General features: G+C 40.1%; 1 protein-coding gene across 1 annotated transcript in view; it reads right to left on the bottom strand.

The window, feature by feature from the left end:
• The window catches only part of CPEB2 (cytoplasmic polyadenylation element binding protein 2), a 50,291-nt gene extending 29,431 nt beyond the window's left edge, over positions 1-20,860 (bottom strand). The window contains exons 1-3 of the mRNA XM_086890253.1: positions 19,685-20,860; positions 16,760-17,038; positions 6,658-6,748 (exon numbers count right to left, since the gene is read on the bottom strand). Coding sequence (XP_086746379.1) covers positions 6,658-6,748; positions 16,760-17,038; positions 19,685-20,860 — 1,546 coding nt within the window. The remainder of the gene's footprint in view (positions 1-6,657; positions 6,749-16,759; positions 17,039-19,684) is intronic.
• Positions 20,861-22,222: the final 1,362 nt, after the last annotated feature.

Raw genomic sequence — 22,222 nt, 5'->3', positions numbered from 1 at the left:
CACTACAAATTCCTTTTTATTAAAGGAGACTTTTTCTGTTTACAGGAAGCTGCAAACATATCAGTAGTGCACACTGACCTAGAGAGACATTTACAATAGCTGCTGTGTTTGGAAAAACTGTGGTTTAATGTGCAAAAAAACTGCATTGCTATCTATCTTGTTATTCAGATATATTTGCTTGCTTAAAAACTGAAGAGTATTTTATGTATATATGCATATATATATGAATACTGTGACTTAAACATGTATCTCTTTTGAAGGAAATGGGAATTCTTGTAAAAAAGAATAAAGAAGAACCCAGTCTAGAAGTAATGGGCATGTAAAACTCACACATTTTTAAAGGCTCATATATATGTAGATGGCTTTCAAGAAAAAGAAACCCCAGGGGAAAAAAAAGAAAGAAAGCCAAATCAACAACCTCTATATTAAGGCTGTCTAGCAATTCTTATCATCACTCTGTTTGGTCCTCTACTGCTGGTAAACCCATGATCTTAGCAGCAGGACTAGAAATTTCTTCAAGTAGTTCTGAGTCCCAAGGGACACCTTTGGGGTTAAATAAAAACTATTTTTGTTGCAAATCTGTAAATAATAGGGTTTAGGTTTTGTTCTTCTCCTTGAAGAAATCAACATGGTAATTTTCTGTCAAAAAATAATTTGAAAATTTACACATTGGAAACTCTGAAATGTAAAACTTCAAAATAGCAATATTGAGATAATTTAGGGAATTTTGTTCAAGCTTATTTACAGGCATTGTGGCAAAAAAGATCTTTATACAGCTGTGAACTATTTGTCATCCCACAGACTTTATTATTGCAAGAATGGATGGTATCAGAACACCTGCAGATTAGGTAAGAACAATCTGCTGTTGAATTTGGAAGCACTGAAAGGCTAGGGCAGGCTCCTGGAGAAGGACAGATGAATGCTATCCGAAATGACTTTGCTGTCTTCTCTAATTTCAACAGAATCTTTGAGTAGACTTAGGCAAAATACTAAACAAAAACCTTTGCAGAAGCCTCTGTCTTTGTGTTTCTTGTCTTTGAACTGTCCAGTTTTAATATACTTTTTCTGTCAAACTGAACATCTACAGTTACAGCTGATGTATCTTGGAAATAGAAAAATTCTGCCCTTCTAGCAATGCATGCTGGTAAAAAGGCAAAGCATCAGGAAAAAGGCATCCTTAAATTGCACTCTGGGAGCTGCCACAGCTCAGCCTGGTGTGTAAGTTACTTTGCTATGTTTTTTCAGGATTTTGATCTATCAAGGCTAATATTCATTTTTCTAACAGCAAGAATTTCACAAGATCACTGCCATATCATATTTATATACATTGCTGTAGAAATACTTGGAATAATAGGTGTTCCTTACAAATCAGAATGCTGTATTTATCAAGAATGACAAAAAAACTTGCGAGACATGATCTCAAACTTCCTTCAGTCTGTGGTGACAGTCTTTCTCCCTATCTGAATTAATCCTCTTTTCCTATTTAGCAAGAGAGACAAAGGACAGGGGTTTATTCTCTGCAATGATTTCATAAACAGAAGGCAGATTTAAGGCCTAGTAGGACAGAGAATCTCACTAGTGTAAACATCTGGGGAGGAAAACTAAAAATAAGTAAATTCTAGGTGTATAACTCTGCTTCTGCATTCTTTTGCTTTTTCCCCTTTATAGCTTCACAAATAAGCTACATCTGAAACACAGATGCCAAGCTGAAATAATGAAGGGCTTCTCACTGAGTGAAGGACTGCACCAGACAGCTGGGCCAACCACTGCAGCCAAAAACAAAAACAAGAGATGGGAGCACCATCTTGTAACAATTTACTTTGCTTCTATCAAATACATCTTTCTAGCTGGCTATTTTCACTATAAGTTGTTCAATGCATCATAAAAGAAAACTGTACTATTTTAAGAACAAGGCACAAATCCTGTCCCATCCTACATCACTGTATAGACCATTCAATGGTCTCCTAGCAGGTCCAGTGGCCTCCACCTGCTTAATAAGGTAGTTTTAATAATAAAGATGATTGAATAGTTAAAAATCAACTGCCAATTAGTTAGAAAATAGCTAATATTTAAATAATAGATTTAGTCAACTCCTGAAAACTGTAAAGTAATTAATTCACTACCTCTCTGCAGAACTTGCCCATAGAATCCAAAATTTGTAACCTACTACTATATGAAGTGCCAAATATTACCATTCTGTATCAGAAAGATCATCATGTTTCAGAAATTTTGTCTGTGCAAACCTGAACTTGCAACTTCACCATACTGATAATGAATAATTCTCATGTATCATGGCTAAACTGAAACTAGCACTGCTAAGAAGCAGCAGGTATGCCTGACACTTCTTATGCAACTAGAATTCTACTGACCCTAGCCTCCTCTTCCTTATCTAATTGTAATTAATATTAACAGAACTGTGTGCCTTGTGCATGTTTCTCAATGCATTCTTCTGCAAGGACAGAAAAAAAATTAAAAGCTTCAAATAAATTTTGGTGGGCCGCTTTATTCACTGAATCCACCTAAGGGTCTTGCTAATCCAAACTTGAGGAAAGAGAACAAATTTAGTTTTAGCAACATTTCTTCAATCTCATGTTACTGATAGGGGCAAAGGAAATTTAAATTTTTATAAACTTCTTGGCATACTCACTTTTTATCTTAAGGGAAATTCACATCTACTTTTAGAAATACATACTTTTTATTCCTATTTAACTAAACTGTTGGAGGAATCCCCATATATTAAAACATTATTGCTTTAAAAATTGCTGACTCACAGATCCACAAGTTTGATATTTCATGTCTACTCTCCCCCTTTTAAAAAAAAACTTAATTGGTTGTATTAAGAGACTGAGAATCAAAAACTCCTTACCCCTTCCAGGTCAAGCTTTTCCCATTAAGAGTGAATGGCTGAGGATCACAGTAGTTTCAGAAAACAGTTTTTGGAAACAGCGTAGTTAAGACAACTGCACAAACCCTTGTTTGGACAACACCTAGCTACACAAAACCTAGAGACTGCACTTTCCAATGCTTGCGTTTGAATTATGCAACTCACAACGAGGCCAAATGGATTGTCTTTGATAGTCCATGTATTCAGACAAACCAGTCTCTCAGTCTTAAATATATTCTTTTATCAGAAAAAGTTTCTATGACAGAAAGAAGAAACAATGTGTATGTAAGATTTCAAAGCCTTTTATGTGACTAGCGAGAGAATATTTTCCTCTATGTTTTTTTCCAGCCTCAGAAATTCTTTTCTTGGCACAATTTGAATTACTCCAGCAAGAAACAGTGCAGCTTTAAACTTTAGAGCTTCGTAACACAAAATATAAAACAAATGTCTTTGAAAGAAAAACAATGTTCTCTGAGCCACAATCTTTACTAGAAAGAAGTTTAAAACAGCAGGTAATGAATTCCATTAAATCAGTCTTCTCAATAATAATAGATATTGCACAGAAAATGTAACAACTGTTTCTAAGCTTTCTCCATAACCTGTTTCAGCCCAAATGCATTGTCTTTCCTGCTTCTTGACGGGAAAATACATTGATATTTGGGGGAGTAGAAGGAGAAAAAAGAAAAGCAGGTGTGCAAGTGGTATGTCTGAAGAGTTATACTAGCAATACCTATATCTGTCAGGCTATCAGTATTTTAGTTCTCTCTATTGTTTTAAGAACTATCATGAGAATAAAAACGGTTTTAAGAATAATGATACAAAAATGAATTAATTTAACTTCAGCTTTTATTTCACTGGAATTGGATAGATGGGACTATCTTTAACATTACTTAATGTCTTGTTATGAAACACATTTCAAGAAAGGTGCATGGGAAAAATTAGTTCTAATATGATCAGTATTTCTGCTGCAATGACTACTGAAGTCAAACATCTTCTCCCTATTACACTACCTCGAAAATATCGAAAGCTACAAAATTACTTCTCTTTTGATCATGTGTGTTGTAATGACAAAGCTTTGTCTAAGTGAAGCCAAAACTAGTAATTTATAAAAAATTTCCTGGCAGGCATAACCTTAGCTTTCAGTGAATCAGATTTGAAATCAATTTTTTTTCATGTTCATGAAAGCAAAAGTGGTGAAATTTGACTTGCTCCTAAAATGGATGCTGACATGCAAAACTTGAAGCTATGAGCTAGTACACAGACTGTCTGTTCTGCATTGTGCAAAATTTGAGACAAGATGCTTAGTCATACTCCAGATATTGTAAGCAGCTAAATCTGAAACACGTGCTTAAAATTCCAGGGACTTTCATTTTACTGCTGTGATTAGATATAAAAGATGCATTGTTTTAGTGTGCTTAGGTTTACTTGAAATCTTGTCATTAAAATATTCTCTAGTTACAAAATACTCTTCAGTTACAACAAAATATATTTTATATTAATAACAGCAACAGGTAATAATAATAATAGTTTTCTTAATCCTGTGCATTCTGCAAGCAAATATGATGGAGTTTTAAGTAAATGTTAGATTTTCTGTGGTGAAAAGTCACAGAGACTGATATAATCAAATAAAGGTTTCATGGCTGTTAGCAAAAAAAAGGAAAAAAGGAGAGAAGTTGCTCAGAAATTACAGAAATTCCAATTAATGGTGAAAAAACATCAGAAGACAGAAGAACTAAAAGGTTTATATACCACAAGGCCTCTTCCTCCCATTTTCAGTCCATAAGGAATATTTCTTGTACCTTATTCTTAATAATGTAACTGTTTCAGCTGAAGTCACATCCACAGAGAAAAAAATATCTTACACCCATCAACTTAAATAGCAGCACACAATTACTCTATTTAAATTCAGTTGGCATGTGCATTGTTCTCTGGCACTTGATCAGAAAAATGGGTTTCCTTTGAGTTTATCACTATCTATGGCTTCCATCTGTTTTTGTTCAAACATAAAATTTAGCAGAATTTTCACTGCAAGAACATGACTGCTTAACTGTTAAAAAAAAAATCTCTTAACTGTAGACTGGCACCATACTCTCATATCCCTAGAAAGCACAGATGGAAACTACTGAGATTTTTCAAGGTATCTACGTATGAACCGAATTAACTTTTAAATCTTAAAGTTTTGTACACCAGTCTACTGTAAGATAATGAAATATGAAGATATGAATAAAAATAAAAATTGGTATTTTCTGTGCTCACTGTGCCTCTGAAATCTCTTCTGCATTACAGAGCCAAAATTAAAACAGTGAGATGGCAGGGGGAACCGAGCAACCAATTCCATTTGTTGTGTCAGCATGTACAGAAAGAAGAAACAGACTGGTTTTCATCTTCAGGAATGAGAGAGGTGCCATTGGCAGTATAGTGCTGTAGAAGATCTGCATACTTTAGCTTTATGCCTAACAGTAGCTTTCAGACAAGTAAAGAAGTAGTAACTTCTTGAGTACAGCAAATAGAAGCAAGAATGCTCTGTAACAGGAGTGATACACGTGGTCACCTCATCTTTGAGGAGATATGCATGCTTTTAGCACACAGCAGTTACCACTGGGCAAGCTGTTTACAGATTTTAAACCTTTTGTGTTACTTAATGATGTTTTGAAAATATGTAGAATAGGCAGAAATTGAATCTAATAAAGGACTTTAACAAAATTGCTAAAATTTAATTAATTCTCTTTAGGCAGTAAAAAAGAAAACACCAGATTTAAAAACACCTAAGAAAATTTAATTTCAGCTTCCACTTACTTTAAAGTTGAGGAAAATTAACAGTTGAAGCAAATGCTACATACTTAGAGATGTTTTGTAGAGATTTTCAGCTTGGAAAAAAACTTTCAACTTTTGACTAACTATTTTAAATCTTAAAATACCATTAAGTGCTGTCTGAATGCTCCAGGTCTTCCGACAGATCACAGAGGTCTTATGAGAATCATAAGCAGACTAGCAAGAGAGAACAACAGGTCCCTCTGTGTTAATGTAATGTATAGTAAGTATAAGAGCTGCTAGAAATGGAGAATGGATGGGAGTAAATAATGCTGCAAAAAAACTGATTGTTTTATTTTTTCAATTGCTTCAATACAGAGATTTAATTTCTATGAAGCAAGCCTGAAGTCTTGTATAATTTTAAAATTAGATTGTGTTAGTCTAATTAGAACACCACAAATGAAGTAACAGCTGATCAGTCCAAGTGAAACAGTCTGGGTTCCCTGCCCTGATGCTCAATAGTAAATGCTACCTGAGAAAGTATGGAAGAACATAAGTCACAAGAGTAAATTAATGTACAGTGAAAAAAGGAGTTAAAATGGAAGCCCACACATGATAGCTGTACGCTCACTGCTGTGGCAAATGATTTAATAGAGCCCAAGCTGTAAGAGGAACCAGCATTCTAAAGCATTTCTGGACTTCTTTAGACTGGATGCCTAAGTATCCTCCATAGATTTGAAAAATACACTTAAAAAGACAAAACCTGATTTTTATCAATGGACTTAGTTTTCTTTTCAGCTTCCACAGCAGAGAAAGGGAATATTATCTAGCAACACTGGGAATGGTTTAAGTAACTGTGAAACAATGTTTTCAGTAAAAGATAGCTTAAGACTTTTCATTTGAGTGAGAAAACAGTTCATTTGCCAATTTAATATGAACCTTGCATCTAAATTAACAATCAGTATTAATTCAAATATGCAGAATGGCTGACCCTTTTTTCTTTATTTAGCATAATAACATACCTTTAAGTGGATCATGCTCTGCTCTCATAATGTCAATAAGGGAGTTTTCCAAAGAGTGCATATTCAGACTGTCATACATTCTATTTCGATCCTAAAAGAAAACAAAAGCCTTAGTATTGGAATACAGTTTCTGTAGTTATTCACAAAAAACTTGACAGGAAAACACAGGTTCCTTCTAACAGCTGCCCACTCGCTCTGGAGATGGACAATGATACAAGGTAAGGTGTGATTTTATTAACTAATTTTAACAGCATCCAAATACTAGAGACTCAGTGTGAAGAACTCTGTGTGATGCAGTGTGAACAAGTACTGTGTATGCATTTGACAGCCTGTGATTGCCTGTTTCCTTCAGAACTGCTTGAATCAGTTCTAGCAATCCACAGCACCGTTATGCATTAGGCTGATTAATGAAGGAGACTAATGTCTGTAAGAGTTCAATTTCATTTCATGCACAAGTACAATAGTGATGAAGGTGGGGAACTACAGGACAAGAACAGTCATATCACATAAAAGAGAGCACTTTCTTGGTCCTTGATCAAGTGCCTGGCATGGGCCACGAGCCCCTGTGGAGGCTGCGCTTGTTCGCTTTGGGGCCTTTGCATACCAAGACTTGAGATACAAATGGTCAGCATTTAACAGTTAAAGAGTGGAAAATGAAAGCTAAACTATGAAAAGGAAATGCCACATATCTTACTAATAGATTATCAGCCTTATAGAGGACAATTTCCTTTACATGTGTTTATTAAGAAGCTACTGTACAGCCTTTATAAATATTTTTATTAACAGCAATAAAAGTTATTGCAATGAACTAGTTTTCACCGATTTTGTTTTATCCAAGCCATCTTCTCCCATGTTTTCCAATATACCCAAGTTACAGACACAGAAAAAATGTGACTTTTAAATTCTTTGGTCTTTCTGGGATACCTTTCAGAAACTGAAAACAGTGTAAAACTATAATCTCCTGCTTTCAAGGCTTCTAGCTAGACTGCACTGCACTTAAATCCTGTAACAGTGCCTTAATTTTACTGTTGTCTTCGGTTTTCACTATAGTAATTCAGCAGAGTAGGATGAAATGCATCATATACATCCCATGACTGGTGAAATTACCTAAAGGTAAAGCCATCCACTTAGTATGTATATAATAGGGACAGAAGATATATGATCCATACACACTGTGACTTTCTGTGACCATTCAGCAGAACCATAGATTCATTTCAAACTACACCCCTCAGCAAATGGTATTATTCTTCACATTGGAGGAGTAAAAAAGCAAGCATTAGAACAGACTTTTCTATGAATTGCACACTATGGCTTATGATCAGCTTTGCCAGGATGAAACCAGGGTTTTACTTTCATCTCTTAAAAAGTTGTATCTTAAAAAGTCAATGTCAGAATGAAGAGGGAGAAGCCTTTATTCCCACCTCTATCTCAAACAACTATTAAGAGTAATGGGTTCTTTTTGGGTAAACAATTGGCTAAAAAATAAAGAATCTGATTAAATTAGTATTTCTGGAAGCCCTTGGACAATTCTACTGATAAATTTAAAAAGTAGGTTTCTCTTGACTCCTGCCAGACCAAATGCCACTGACACTTTGTGAGGCAATCTTCAACCTGGTTTGAGTGCCGACAAGTCACCAGCACTATTTTAGTTCATAGTAACCTTTATTTTGGGACTGGCTGGCTTTTATTCAGTTTAGTTGCCCTGAGAACCACCAAATGAAACTGAAGTGACTAATCTGCCTCTGTGCCCTTACAGGTTTATTTCTCAATAGCACAATGAAAATAACCTGCTTAGCACAGCAAAGTTGCTTTCTATAGAAGGTGTGAGCAGTGACCAAGCTGGATCTGTTTCCTACTGTCCCCTAGCATTCAAAAAGTATCTCATCAGGACTGTTAATGAAGTCTTAAATTCTGTTTACGGCACAAGTTGGTAGGTAGTCAGTGCTCTTGCAAAAACCAACGCTGAGTAAAGACAAAACATGCTTTGCTATCTTTGTAGCTGATAAGGCAAAAAAACCAGCATTGGTAAAAACCAGACTGAATTGTATATGGTGTTTTATCTTTGTAACAGGCTCCTTACATATTTTCTTTTTTCCTTTTTTTGAACACTGCCACATACATATGTGTTGAAATAACACATGGCAGTCCGGGAAATGGTCATTATTACAGACTTAATGACGCTCAGTGGAGCAGGTGTCTGTAAGAAAAGGCTCAGCCACGGTTAATTCCTAAAACTGGGCTACTTGGTCCTAGATCTTACAGAGAAATGGAGAAGAAAAACATTAAACACATGCTTGCAATTTATTTGTAAACTGCTCTACTGGATGACATCTAATTTCATCATTCTATTCTGAAAGTTCTACATATCTAAAGTGAAAGGTCTTCCTCTGCTAGAAGCAGAAAGAATAATAAGCTTTTCCCATCCTTTTTAGAAAGTTTGTGGTTTGTTTCCTTGAATTGTATTACTTAATTTTGGGCAGTAGAAACATACAATGGGCCAACACTGCACAATATCAAAACGTGAATACACTGAAGTACAGCAGGATTTAAACACAGGGATTGCATTCTGCTATCCCACTACCCCCACATCACACTACCCACTCATGAGTTTGGGTAGTATCTTGGTAATCAGTGCCTCAAAATTTAATCTCTATTCCAAATGACACTGATGAATTGCATGCTATAAAGCAACATTATCTGAAATTTAACTGTCTCTAAAGGAGAAAGTAATTCTTTGGGTACAAGGTTCATTTTAAACCTTTCTGCAGCTTGGCTTTATAATGCTACAACACGGCTTTGAGTCCCCAAAATATGTATATCATATCTTTCAAGAGAACAGTTATCTATGCTGAAAGGGAGCTTTAATTTCAAAGCAGAACTCAGAAGTATTTAAGTAATGTAGGTCACACACCAGGCAGTATTTTCTAGAAAGGTCTGCTGAAACAGTTTTACTACAGCAGGAACTACTAAATCAGAAAACTTCCATTATGGTTTTGGTCAATTTTTGGGACAAGCATAAAAAAGCACTACCATGGAAAGCAATTAATGTTCCAGATCTTCATTCATGTGGAAACAGTCCCAAGAATTAGGATTAGCTTTAGTTTCATTATTTCAACACAACTAATAAGCAGTTATCTTCTAAAACAACCTGGACCTACTTTTAAAACAACATGGAAGTAGTCCCAAAAATTAGAACTATTTCTATGTTGTCTTAAAGATAGTACCAGATTGTTTTGGAAGATAACTACTTATCAACCAAGTTGAAATAATGAAGCTAAAGATAATCAGTAGTGCAAAGGCACTAATACCTAAACATGTATGTTAATACACATTTTCTATCATCCTGACTTACGAATCGTCAAGGTTGAATTCCTGTTAAATATTTTTAATTTTCTTCAGCTCTGTGGTTCATCAGAGTCCTGTGCTAAGAAGCAAGTGAACTCTTGTTGTGTCAAAAGGTCTGTACCTCAGTGGAATGCCACAACATAATGCTGGCTTTTTCCCCTCAGAGCTGATAGTTAACTTGTCCCAAGTGTTACAAATTCTCAGACTAGTTTTTTACTTTTAACTGTCTAAATGTTTGAATCCTGCTTGACCTACCTTTCCCGTATCAGAATCCCAACTACAGACTGAGTGATACGGTTAAGTAAAAAACTGTCTATGTAAGGAAGTTTACAGAAAAGTGGTAGTTATTTTAGGAATAGGAGAAGCACAAAGTATCCTTCCCACACAATTCAAGTGCTAGAAGGAGCTTTTGACAATGTCATGCAAAGTACAGCTTAAGAGTATGCATTTGAGTAGTCCCCAAGCCATGCATCTGAATATGCATGCGTGAATGAGAGGAGGGCAGCTTTCTCTGAAGAGCAAGTTTCAGTACTAAACTCATGAACAAATAGTTTTTCTTGGCACATTCTATTTAGGACTTCTATATATACCTGTGCAATTTATGCAAAGATTATCCTGTTTGAGCATTTGCAAAAACAGCAGTCACATCTCTAAGCTTATATATTGTCTCATGCATAAACCAAATACAAGGACCGAAGCTATTGAGTGGTGAATAGTTTTGCTAATTTTTAACCACAAACACTATTCCATAGTTAAGAAGTCTGACACCTTTGAATTTTGGACACATGCTTTAAACTACTGATTTGTGGGACTACTTGAAGTAAAAAACTAGAATGCTAACACAGGTATTAAAATCTGTCGTATCTTTAAGAAATGTCTCTTCATATTGTAAAGAAATATAGCACCAGGGACAGGAGCTGAAGACGAAAATCATAAAGCTTATACTCATTTCAAGTATAGTCTTACTTGGCTGCAAAAAGGACTCCAACTTTAACCTTGATGAATTAACTGAGTTTGTTAAATGCTAAATTAAAAACACTTTTTAAAACCGCTTCCCCAATTAAAATGTTAACAAGTTCCATTTTTTCACTTTAAACCTGACCCCTGTATAAAAATGTGCTTTATGACTAGAAAGTGACAGCTGATTTAGTAATCAAGTATACACACTTTAAAAAGTACCTCAATATAGTATTCAGTGTTAATGTTACCAGTAGTAACAATTCCTATGTACATAATCTAAAATATCTCTGCTAACATCTAAATTTCAAATCATTCTCATTTTATTGTGGATATACTATAATCATAAGCCCCTTGTAGAAACCATAACTAGTGTAAATGAGAAACTTAATATGAAAACCTACTGAAACTACAATTTTAGCTCTATAAAAAAGCAAGGAGGAAGGCTTAAAGTCAACACATAAAATTGCTTTGTTACTTTGCACAGTGTCATTAGTGGTAAAGATGAACTAAAGATGTCTGGTAGACAACTGTGAATGGCCAACTTGACAACAAAGTGTTTATAAAGTTAGAATGACACAATCTGCTACCTAAACTAAATAAATTGAGCCTAAAACGCATCAAGAACAGGTCCTGTGGCAAAGACATACCCACTTCCCAGCTACAAAAACATTTAAAAATGAACAAGAAATCCCAGTACTGGAGTACTTCAACTTAAGAATATGTATTCATAGCCTGGAAAAGAAAACAGACTACGGGGATGATTAAAGTCTTGGCAATCTTGACTTACAAGGCAAATCTAGGAAATCTGTATATTGATAGTTTCAATGAAGTAACTAAAGGGACATTTAGACATTTGAAAGGGAAGTTGTTATTCAAGCTTTGGGTTTCTCCCACCCCTGCCGCACAGCTAGAAATATCTATATAGTCTTGAGTACTTAAATGCAAATACATCAGCATGTAGAGCAAATGTACCTTTGGATGGCTATTAGGTGAGAACATAACCATTTTAACTCAGGGAACAAGGTGAAATAAGCTACTCAACATATACATCACTGATATAATATCACAGCTGTTAAATATTTTGTTCAATTTTAACTGATTTTGTATTGCATTTATAGAATGAGCTGTATAACTGCAAATTTAAATAACAGGAGAAAAGTCTTGCATCATACAAAGTCATAATAACATTTGCATGGTACGACCTACAAACTTCCCACTAATTGATTACTTTGAATGATTAATCTGTGCAGCTCCTAATACTATTTAGTCAAAGGTTGTGATCCTTAAGTTAAAAGCATGGACATAGACCGCTTTCCTTAATTAGAGATATACCCAGTAGGGTCCTCTAGCACAAATATCTGGTTGTGTGTGTTATTTTAATCAGTCCCAGGCAATCAATCCACTGCATTAAAAGCTCTGAAACTGTTCTGTTCCAGCATAGCCTCCGTAAAAATAAACTGGTAAAGTCTGGCATATAGATCAGTGTTTGGACAATTATATTACTCTGAAGAGTAAGAAAACTTCGCAGCAAGATAATCTCAATGCCTTCAAGTTTAACATCAGCTGCCAAACACTCAGCACTCTTGAAAAAATGGGCCACACATTTAGGAGTCTAAACATGGCATTAAGATTACAACTTTAACAACTTGCTCTTCACCTAATATTCACTGGTATGTGTATTATCTAGATGAGCCATTGAAAATGTTAAGCTGTATTAAATTTTACTAAAATTGTCACATTGAAAACTTGAAATTCTCCAAATGGAAGTGATTCTAAGGCAGAAGAACATGACAGCAGCTTAAACTAAATATCTAAAACTAACACCTGCGGTAACATGCAATCTTAAACCTCATTTTGTTTTCATGTGATTTTCTTTCTTTGAAAGCTTGAGCACGTTTCAAAAAGGAGTAGAAAAAGAAAAATCTGCAATTGTGAAAGATGCTACTTTACTATACCAATCCCCAGCTATGTGCTGTGTTTAAACACAGAATAAGAATGCTCAGCTTTTAGGACCATGAACATTGCACACTGTTTGTCTGAACAAACAGGAAGGACAAATCAAGGTGAAAACCACCCAGACACACAGTGTATTTCCTTAATTCAGAAGAGATATAGAAATTAAATGCATGTTCATAGAATGCAGTGTTTTTACTAGAATGAAAATAGCTCAACACTGATATGTAGTATTAAATATTTTTAACAAGTTTTAGTAAGATTATTCACAAGATGGTAAAAACTAGGCTTGCAATTAAAACACAGCAGAAACTGTAATTCTCAAAAAGAAAAAAAGGTTAGAAATTTATAACAGTTAATTATTTTCCTTATATATGGAGTGTAAATCAAAAAAGTGGATATACGAAACACTCATCTCCTGTCCTTTGGTTGTCCACAGATACGCCTGTAGCATATTTTTTGGGGAAAAACACTCACATAAAAGTTTAGAAATATATTTTCAACTTCGTACCCTATAATCAGGGCTTTCTTTTGTACTTTAGGTCAGGGAATAAAAGAGAATATTCCTATTATCTGACTTCCTGAAATGCAATGTAAGTGCCTAAAGTGGAATCCCAGGGGCTGTGTAAGGTCAGTGGTGCCAGGTATGTTCTCTAGAGAATTAGATTATCTAAATAAGGAACCTAGATTCTCTCTAAGGAGAGAGAAATAGGCCCCTCAATTAAATGCTTAAGTTGCATGGTGCCAATACTTGACAAGATTTCTAACTGTTCCTTTAATGATTCAAGTGCAAGGCAACAACCCTTACCTATATAAAGTACCTACCATGGTGGAAGCAGTATGGCTGAACTTAGACAAAATTACTTCTACCAGTTTTATGTCTATGAAAGAACTGTATTTGATGCTGTTTGTATTATCTTAAAATCCTGAGACAGGCAGAAAAGCTTCTAACAATGACACTAAGAAAAACTTAGCTATATGATTAATTTGCTCAGATTTAAATCAGAGTTCCCATGATGTTCATTTTTATTTAAAATCAAAAAATAACTGAACTTTTAAAAAATCTTAAGAGACGTCCTTCATAGCTTCTGTAAGGAAAAGCAGCTTTGCTGTAGTTAACGTGGCCATCGTGAATTCAACTTCATGTGGGATATTTCAGTTTTAACTAAGAAGTACAGAAATCAGCTTTCACTCCTACAAGCAATACTGCTAATTTTACTCATTTATCAGTAATGACATTCACTGTCACTTGTATATTATTTTAATGTCAAGAAATGTTTTTTTCCATCAGCGCTGATGCTAGTTCTACTCTGGAGCCCACCCAGCAATGCAAACACCAAAGAATAAAGAAGTTTGATGGAAGGGCAAAGCTTCAAATTTGCATACGATTCCCCTGTGGTTTATCTTGTTTGCATGAGGTACATGTTTTTTCAGAAAATGGATGAGCAGCTGACATGCTGAATGCTATCTGGACTTTGCAAATATATATAGCATTTTAAAAAAAATGTAGCTGAACATTAAATATCTGCACAAAGTCTCTGAGAGCACTGGCTTTTCCAAGCTGTTTTTAAATTCCTAATTTAGAGCTAGCTAAAGTTTGGAAGAGAGGTGCTTTGTCCCCTCCCCTACAATATCATTACTGCAGTTAGCCCAAAGAAAAAGGTATTTGCAAAACTGTGAATGATGCAGTATATATCCAACATGCATGCTAACATGAGTTTGCCCTGTGGAAGGTTGGAAGAGATAGGTAACTTCTACACACAGGAATGCTTTTGTGCTACACTTTCCAAACAGCACGAAGTTTAATTAAAACTATTTTAGAATTTTCTGGAATTGCTACTGTATCTTTAAGAATACTCAATCTAAATACCACAGCCTTTTATGGAAGGAGACAAGCACAGTACACATCAGCAAGATGCGTGTTTGACAGCACTGCAATTGCCAACAAGTCCTGATGAAAAGAATCACAAGCTCCAAGCTCTATTTAACTTTTTCATTATGACTTGCAAAATGTAACAGTCATCACAAGGAATTAATCATATAACAATAGTGTACTAACTGAAAAATAAGAACACGATTTCAGTGTAGCAAAGTAATTTGTGGAAACATATAGTGTTTCCACAATAGCAGTAGATAACATTGCAACCCTTCAGAGAGGTTTATTTTTACTGTGTTCTGCAACTATGACTTTATACATGTCAGGGAGATTTAAGCATAGACAGATGAACAGCATAAATATAACCAAACAGGCTTATTTAATTGGTGAGTCTGGTGCTCATAGGTGTGACCAACAAATAAGAATGCCCAACTTCTCACTTTGACATTATCCCTTAAAAAAATCTCCCAACCCTTACACAGAAACATTAAGGTATTATAAAGTTAAATTGCAAGGATTTCTTTCCTAGCTTATTACACGGAAATTATTTGGATGATAGCCTAAATACATAAGACGGTTGTTTAGACATAAAATGAGCTCATCTGTGTTCAACAACTGCTGTAGAAGCTTCTGAAAGTTCAAAGTATTGGTCGTATGGATTGGTAAGGCATATTGGATGAGCAAATACATTTACAGCCTGTGCTTAGCTGCATATGAATTCCAGTGTACATGTCACAGCAGTTTCATTGTATAATGGTATTAATATTTTTAAATCTGTTCCTTAGGTTAACATGTTAGGAACTGATTTCAGTATTTACTTTCTATTACTTTTGCTGCCCTGCACTGCAGAGCATTACCTATCTGTAATCTGTTTCCTTAACAGAACACAATTCCTGAAAAATACCGCATTTTTCCTCACTATCTTTCTACCCACACGAAAGATTATTCAACTATGATATTCCAGCTAGCAAGGCTACAGGCTATGGAACCTGTCTTGGCAGTATGCACACTAAGTTTTCAGGTCCAAATGTATACACTTGAGCATAACTACGCCACATCCAAAAGTCATGTAAGCTTCTAAGTATCAGAGTGCACCTGAATAGAGTCAGGACATGGCCTCCTGTGCTAAATTCACCAGAAAAATGGTACAAAACCCCAGAACTCTAGTGGGAAATCTGGTCCCAAGGAGCACCCTTTTGCCACTACTTCAGCTACATAAGCATTAGACTGCCATTTATGCAAATACAACTCAAATGTGGTCACAATTGTGACAAATGAAAGGTCTCCACTATCAAGATGACTAAATTAATATAGATAAGAATGGGAAAAATAACATTTTAGCAAGAGATTACTGAGGCTGGAGTTAAATGACTTACTTAAAGTCACGTAAGATGTCACTGGCAAAATTCAGGAGGTGAATCCAAATCATTAGTTCCAAGACACACATTAAACACTTGTAAATCACCTGACTTCCAGACAAAACAAAACATAAAGGTGCTACAAAGTGGAGGAAGGAGATCTCGCTGACACACAAACATCAGCATAGAATACCAGTAAAAGATGAACATGACAAAGGCTTGGGAACCATCTACAAAAGTAAGAAAAATCTAAATAGAAGAGTGAACAAACAAAAAAATACCCTGAGGTTTAAAGGGATTTATAAGAATATAAACACTACCATAGAGAGAAAATACCTGCGGGATTAAACATACTACATTTTATTACTTCATCAATGCCTACAGCTTGTACATTTCTTGACTATCAATATTCCTGTTCAACTGTGAGAATCATATGTTGCTGAATACACTCAACATGTGGGGATAAACTGCAATTTAAAACTAAAGTAATACAGAAACACAATTTTCAAACCAAGTAGCAGGGCTGCAACCACTGTTTGATTCTCATTTAAAATGAAAGAGGCAAAAATGCTATGCAAGACTATGAACACAGCAGGTATACCATCCTTACCTGCAAAGGAAGGAGAGTATTACTGTTGGTGTCAGTTCGGAAAACATTATCTTCAATCCACGATTTTGGTGTCAGTGATGGAGTAGAGCGAGTAAATTTAGGAGGAGCTATGACATTACCAGAAAAGGGCTTCTTCAAAGGAGAGATCTGGTTCATAGTTCCTGGAATTCCCATGGTTCCAGTTCTACGATGGTCTCTGCCATGCATTCCTCCCCAGGATATATTTCCTGTGCTCCAGCCACTGCTCTGATTGCTCCATGGTGACTGCTTCAGAAGAGGCTAAAAAAGAAAGATTAACTTTCATTATTTTGAAAAAACTTGAAATGCTTTTCTACTTAACAAAACCCAAACCCCAAAACAACCAACCACCAAGTAAGCAATATGCAAAGATTTCTATAAACCACTCTCTTCTGATAACATGTCAATTAGTTACTGAGGCAAGGAAGTAAACACAGCTTGATTAAAAAAAAAAAAAAAAGTCATTCCTACTCCCCCATATGTCTCCCCAATAAATGCTGCAGTACTTGTGCAGGCAATTTTGATTATAGTTTTCATAACTGGTAGCATTTTTAAAGCTATGCAGGGTGGAAAATCAAGCTCCAGAAAAACCTGAAACCAGTTTTTTTTCATACATTACTTGCTATTGTATGATGAGATCTCTGCAAAAGTAACAGAATAATTTCAAAGAGATCAATTAAAAATTATTATTTAAATAGTGTTTATAGTTCTACTAATGATTATTTTTGCTCAGTGAGTAGTAGTACTCACTACAGTGAGTAGAAATTCAAAAATTAAAATTCAAACGGCAGATTTAATTCCCCCCAATCCAGTATTTTGAGTATCATTGTCTCAGTATTACCATATAAGAGCAAAAAGAGCACTGACTACTGTACAGGGAATCTGTTTGAAGGAGCTATCTTACCATTTCCACATTAAAATGCATTATTCTGAAGCCACTGCTCAAATATTTCTAGAGTAATGAATGGAGTAATGAATGGAGTAATGAATCTGTGGGATTTTGCAGGGTGTGCTCTAGAATTTTTATTACTTTTTTTTTTCCTATCCAGAAACGGTGTACCTTACACCTACCTAAATACACTTGTAAGTGCATTACATTCTCTAATATGTAAATGGAAGCAGTTTTTAGAAAGAAGATTTTTAAGGGATTAAGGTTTTATACCTAAACTACAACTTCTGCTAAAAAGTGACCTATAGTAGTTGTCATATTACCAAGAGGTGGACCCACTGAGCATGACTGACAGTGAAGAACTGTATTTATCTTTAGTAGTCTCAAATCTGACTGTTCTTGGAAACGCTTTTCCTCAAACATAGAAATGGAGTGGGGGTGTGTGTGATGATTCTAAATTCAGGTCTGTGAAGTGAAAACACAGTACTTTTATCTTTAAGCTTAGCTGCAAGCAACCCTCAACCTGCAATTCTAATAGCTTAAAAAATTAAAGCATGTCAATACATTATGTATCAGGTAAAAGAGAACTTTCTGAAGACAGATAAAATTGTAACAACACCCTCACCCCCCTCACCCCCAGACAACAAACCAAAAAAGCCACTAAAGCCATTCTTGGTCAAGTAATCAGGAAAACATCCTATTCCATATAATTAGAGATAATTACGTTGTAAAACTTGAATACCTGCGTTGGAATTTTGGGAGAGGCGGGCACTCTATTGTTAAACAAACCTTAAGAGATAATGCCAAACGTTAACAAGCCTCTAATATTGCTAGCTATGCTGTCATGGCACTGTTTAAGTATACCTACAACTTGTGCGAAAATTCCTGTACACCTCACCGTTGGAGAATTGCTTGGAATTTGTTTGAAGAAGGTTATTATAAATGTTAAGGACAACTAGCTCCTAATCATAATGCATCATAATCAATTCTTCAACAGGCACACAATGTGAGATTCTAGTTCTGATACCAAGGAATCTCTACCGATTGAATCTGAGCAGATTTAATACCAGAATGAAAAAAAAAATAAAAAAATAAGATGGGGCCTATGTAATTTCAGCCTCTCATAAGTAAGCAAATTATTGGAAAAAAATGGGCTAATAAAGCAACAGCTGGTAATACCACCACGGATTTGCTTCTCAGTGACTTCTTGTAATATTCTGTTCCAGCAAGAAACGTAAACTTCCATTTTAATACGACATCATTAAACCCCTCGATTAAAATCAGATTAAAATCGGTCACAAAACTACCGTAACTTGAAACACTGCGCTGTCTTCGAATACACGTTCAAGCAATGCCAATCAAAAGCCCTGAAAAGGCAGTACGGTGTCAACTTTCGCATCCGACCCTCCTGTCGGCGACCTGTGCCCGTCCGACCGAGCTTGCCCGAGGGCCGGCCCGCGGCTGGGGAAGGGGCTGCGCGGGGGGGGGCGGCGCCGGCCGGAGCTGTCAGACTCATTGTTCCGGGGACACCGCGCCCGCCGCGGGCGACTCGGGGGGACAAGGGGGGCGTTTTCACGGCGGAACTCCCAGACACCAACAGGAGCGGTTGAGCTCTTATTTTAAGGCCAAACCCTCTCGTCCCGAGTAAAACCCTGGCGTCCCTCGGGCAGCAACGGCGCACCGAGGAGGGCAAGAACTACTCCGGCACCTGCAACCCGGAGCGGGCGGGGAGAATGGCCGGGCACCGGGCGGCTGCTGTCCACACACAGACCCCTCCGGCCGCCCGGCGCCGCACCGGGCGGGGGGCGCAGGTGCCCTCCCTCCCGCCGGGCCGGCCCCGCCCTGCCGCCGCCGCGGTCCCGCCGGGCTGTCACCGCCGCGCAGCCTCGCCCGGCGCCGGCGAGAACGAAGCTGCGCGGCTCCCGCGGCCGGCCGACGGAGGGCAGCGGAGCCTCCTTCCCTTCCCCGCGTCCCCCTTTCCCGCCCCGGGGCTCCCCGCCACGGCCGCCGCCCGGTACCTGGTGGTGGTTGTAGGAGTTTCTCTGCTGTAGGAAGGCGGCGGCGGCGGCCGCCGCCTGGTGTTGGTGCTGGAGCTGGGGGCTCACAGGGGATCTCCGGTTCTGCTGTTGCTGCTGCTGCTGCTGAGGTAAATTCATCTGCGGCGGCGGCGGGGGGGCGGCGGCCGAGAAGGGGCTGCTGAAGGGCCCGGCGCAGGGGTTATGAGGAGACACCGGCGAGAAGCTCTGGAAGAAAGCGGGGTTGATTGATGACGGGATCCCCGGGTAGAAGCTCGTCTCGGACTCCGGGCTCGGGGGTGGCATCGCGCTGATCTGCCCGCCGCCGCCGCCGCTGGAGACCGGAGGCTGCTGCGTCTGCTGCGGAGGCGGCGACGAGGTCTGCACCGACCAGGGGGTGCCGAAGCCGGGCAGCGGCGGAGGAGGAGGGGAAGCCGCCGAGGAGGAGCCGCCCCCGCTCTGGTGATGGGGGCTGGGGATCTCCGGGCTCTGCAGGCTGCTGAAGCCAGAGCCGAGCCCGCCGGGCAGGAGGTTCCCGGGGCTGCCCAGTAAGTGGCTGTTCGGGGGGGACTCCATGGGGGGCAGCTTGGCTCTCGCCTGCAGATGAGGAGACGAAGGCGGATTCACGCAGGAGGCGGCGGCCACCCCCACATTGGGGTCCGCGGACGGCGATCCCCCCGGGCAGGAAGGGGCGAGCCGCTCCGAACCCCCCCTGTCCGCGCCGCCCTGGTGCTCGGCGGGGCCGACTGGCCGGTGGTGCGAGTGATCTCCCGTCCGCGGCGGCTCCGGGGGCTGAGCGCTGAGGAGCTGGAGCTGCTGCTGTTGCCTGTGCTCCTGCTGCTGGTACTTGTCAGTGGGGTGGCTGAACTGCTGCTGCTGCTGAGGGGGGTGGTGATGATAGTCTGGGGGGTGGTGGTTATTCAGGGGGTGGCTGCTGCCGAGCTGGGCTGGGCTGCTGAGCTGCTGCTTAAACTCTTTCCTCTTCTGGCTCAGCTGAGGAGGCGGCGGCTGTGGTTGCTGCGCTTGCTGCTTGTTTAAATCCTGGTGGGGGCTGAGACAGGGTTTAAAGTCAGAGGAGGGGTGGCCGAGAGGGGGGTGTCCCGACGCGGGGCTGCTGCCCAGCCTCTCGCTGCCTGGCTGCTGCTGCTGTGTCACCCCCAGGAGCAGTTCATCCTGCATGTTTTGATGATGCGCAGCAGCGACCGCTGAGGGGAAACAGGGAGGGCAGCGGCGACCCGGCGACCGGACGAACCGGCTACAGCGGGCGGCAAAGGGCAGGAGGAATGAGGCGAGGCGGCTGCGGCCGCTCCGGGGAGGGGAAGGACCCGGCGGTGGGCAGGGGCTGGGGTGGCCGACTGCGGGAGCTACCCTGACGCCGGCTCGGCGCAGAGGTGAACCTCCACCCCAGCACACTAGAGACAAAGATAATTAATCTTTGTGGCGAAGTGTTGGGGGGCGGGGGGGTGGAAGAGTTTAAACACCCCGCCTATGGCAAACCACTATGTAAGTCCCAAAATAGCTTATTTATAGAATAAAGCTCTCTTCTTTCCCATCAACGCCACTGTACTGCTTTAAAAACACCGTAGCTTTTTGATACAAGCCCATTTTTATCGGAGATTTCTTTTTCCTTTTCGTTTACTGGGACCCCCAGTAAGGTGGCCCTTCCCGCCTGCAGTCGCACCCACAGGGATCCACTAGATCAGGAATTCGCCCGGACAGGTCACTGTCCCCGGACAGAAACTCCTCCGTCCGACCCCCCAGCCGCCACACCGCAACGCAGGGGAACTGCGGGGCATTCCCGGGCCTGGCACTGGCGGAGAGGGAAGGCGGGGAGACCGCCGGTACCTCCACAGGACAAGCGACCCGGTCTCCTCAGCGAGGCTCCTGCCCCCGCCCCGCTGCCGGCTCGGAGCCGCCGCGGCGCCCTTAAGAGCGCCGGAACATCCGTCACAGTGACGTCACAGGCACCGCCCCAGCCCGACGGGCCCTGGTAATGAGACTGTGGGCCTGCCCCATCATGAATAATGGATCAGGCCGGGAGCCCGCCCCCCGACTGGCCGGGTGGGTGCTACCACTTCAGCCAGGGGAGGTGCCAGCCCTGTAGGCCACTTGGGTAAGGAAGGCTCTCTCTGCGCTTCGACGACCTTTCTATCGTCAAGCGAAAAACACGTGAAATAAAGAGATTTGGTTTCGTTTTGCAGCAGCGGCTGCTATCGGCTTTTATCCCAACAGGCTGGGCAGAGGCAGCCGCGACGCCGGTTTGTCGTGCCGCCTGCGATCCCGTCAGGAGCTCACTCGGGCTGAGGGAGAGGGGGATCGCCCTGCCCCTTCGCCTCGCGCGCCGCTCATTTGCATTGACGCACGACCGCGCGCCTCGGGCGGGGCGGGGCGGGGCGGGGCGGGGCGGGGGGGTGGAGCGCGAGCGCGGCAGCACGAGACGGGCCGGGTGTCAAGGCCCCGCCCAGCCGCGGCCGGCCCCGCCCCCGAGCGCGGGTGCGGGGCGAGCCGTGTGCCTGCGTTCCCTCTGGGCTCGGGGTGCGC

Source organism: Cyanistes caeruleus, chromosome 5, assembly GCF_971803275.1.
Source record: "Cyanistes caeruleus chromosome 5, bCyaCae1.hap1.1, whole genome shotgun sequence".
Taxonomy (NCBI): domain Eukaryota; kingdom Metazoa; phylum Chordata; class Aves; order Passeriformes; family Paridae; genus Cyanistes; species Cyanistes caeruleus.
This window is presented reverse-complemented; position numbering and strand designations above follow the sequence as displayed.